General features: G+C 72.0%; 1 protein-coding gene across 1 annotated transcript; it reads right to left on the reverse strand.

Annotated features, from left to right (window-relative positions):
* Positions 1–277: 277 nt before the first annotated feature.
* On the reverse strand, positions 278–1,830 carry POU3F1 (POU class 3 homeobox 1). Its single transcript, XM_066564917.1, has one exon. The coding sequence runs from the start codon at positions 1,828–1,830 to the stop codon at positions 715–717; it is 1,116 nt and encodes a 371-aa protein (XP_066421014.1). The 3' UTR covers positions 278–714.
* Between the last annotated feature and the right edge of the window lie 292 nt (positions 1,831–2,122).

Here is a 2,122-nt window from a genome sequence, read left to right on the forward strand (position 1 = left end):
ACGCAGGGGAAGCGGCTCGCCCGAAGCGGAGAGCCGCGCTCGGATCGGCAAAAACCCTGCGGGGAAAGGTGCACAAAGAGCATCCACGCAGGGGAAGCGGCTTGCCCGGGCAAAGCCCGCCGGGCACCGCGGGTGCGAAGCGCGGGGGCACCGCCGACACCGCGAACGGGGCTCCCCGGCGGCCACCGGCAACGGGACCTCGGCCGCCACCGGCCCCGACGGCCGCGCTCCGAGCCTGCAAAGACGACACGAGACCGGTTCCTGGGTAAATGGTTTATGTAAGTAATAAAATATTTACTATAACATAAATAGAAACGTACCCTCGCAGTCTACATTGGTTTTGCAATAAGAGATACAAACAAAAAACCGAAACCCCCAGGGGAATGGACCGGACTGAACCCACCAACGGGAGGGTGGTGCGAGCTCCGCGCACGGTTAGAAATAAATAGAGACGGGCCGGGAAATGGTTTCGAAGCGTCCCCCCGGGCCGGGCCGGGCCGAGCGGGAGGGGCCGAGCCGGGGGCGCCGCCGCCTCCCGGCCGCGCGAGGAAGGGAATAAATTAGAGATCGCAAACCTTTGGCTACTGCTGCGGCGGCCGCTGCGGCTCCGGCGGGCGAATAAATAGAGCGGGCGGCCGGGCCAGTCTGAGAATAAATTAAAACGCGTCCCCCGCTGCCCGTGCCCGCCGCGCCGCCGTCGGGGCCGCGGGGCAGTCACTGCACGGCGCCGGGCAGCGCGTGGTGCAGCGGCGAAGTGTCCGCCTGTGCGTAAACGTCCTCCATGGGGGGATGCGGGACCCCGGCCGGCGTCATCCGCTTCTCCTTCTGCCGCCGGTTGCAGAACCAGACCCGCACCACCTCTTTCTCCAGCTGCAGGGAGTCCGCCAGCGAGGTGATCTCGTGCGCCGAGGGCTTGGGGCACTTGAGGAAGTGGTTCTCCAGGGCGCCCTTGACGCCCACCTCGATGGACGTCCGCTTCTTCCTCTTCCTCCCCTGCGCCGCGATCTTGTCCAGGTTGGTGGGGCTGCCCGTGCTGGAGTCCGTCTCCTCCAGCCACTTGTTGAGCAGCGGCTTCAGCTTGCACATGTTCTTGAAGCTCAGCTGCAGCGCCTCGAACCGGCAGATGGTGGTCTGCGAGAAGACGTTGCCGTACAGGGTGCCCAGCGCCAGCCCCACGTCGGCCTGCGTGAAGCCCAGCTTGATCCGCCGCTGCTTGAACTGCTTGGCGAACTGCTCCAGGTCGTCGGAGCTGGGCGCGTCCTCGTCCGACGGCTCGGGCGGCCCCAGCGGCGGCGGCGATGCCGCCAGCTCGTGGCCTCCCGCCTCCTCGGCGCCCAGCGGGTCGCGCAGCCCGTGGTGCAGCGCGGGCGCCGGCGGGCCCAGCATCCCGTTGAGGCCCGCGTAGGGCTGCGCGTAGAGCAGCGGCTGCCCCGACGGCGGGGACATGGGCGGCAGGTGGTGCGCGCCGCCCTGCGCCCAGCCGCCCGCCGCGCCGCCCGCCGCCGGCTGGTGCACCAGGTGCGGCCGGTGGTGGAAGGCGGCGGCCGACAGCTCTTCGCGGGGTCCCGGCGGGCCGCCCTTGGCGTGCTCGGCGGGCGGAAGGTGCGCGCCCCCTCCGCCCCCACCGCTGCCCCAGTCCGTGCCGGCGCTGGGCAGCCACTGGTGGTGCGCCAGCCCGACGGCGTGCCCGGCGGCGGGGGCCAGTCCCTGCAGGTACTCGTGGTGCATCATCTTCTGCACCTCGCGGTACGTGGTGCCCTGGTGCAGGCGGTCGCCGTCGGGGTGCATGAGCGCGGCGGAGCGCGGCAGGTACTGCGCGGCGGCGGCCATCGCGTGTGCGCCGCGCCGCCCGCGCCGCGCTTTAGAGCCGCGCGCCGGGGCGCGGGGCCGCCGCGCGCCCGCCCCGCCCCCGCGCCCCATTGGCCCGCCCGCCGCCGCGGGTGGCGCGCGCCGCCCCGCCATAGGGCGCCGCCGGCGGTAGGGCCCCGCCCCGCGCCGCCCGCTCGCCATTGGCCGGCGGCGGGAGGGCGCTGCCCACGGGATTGGCCGGCGGGGGCAATGGGCGGGGCGGCCCGCGGCGGAGCGGGCGCCGATTGGAGGAGCGCGGTTCATTCATGCCGAG

The sequence above is a fragment of the Molothrus aeneus genome, chromosome 23 (assembly GCF_037042795.1).
Source record: "Molothrus aeneus isolate 106 chromosome 23, BPBGC_Maene_1.0, whole genome shotgun sequence".
NCBI lineage: Eukaryota > Metazoa > Chordata > Aves > Passeriformes > Icteridae > Molothrus > Molothrus aeneus.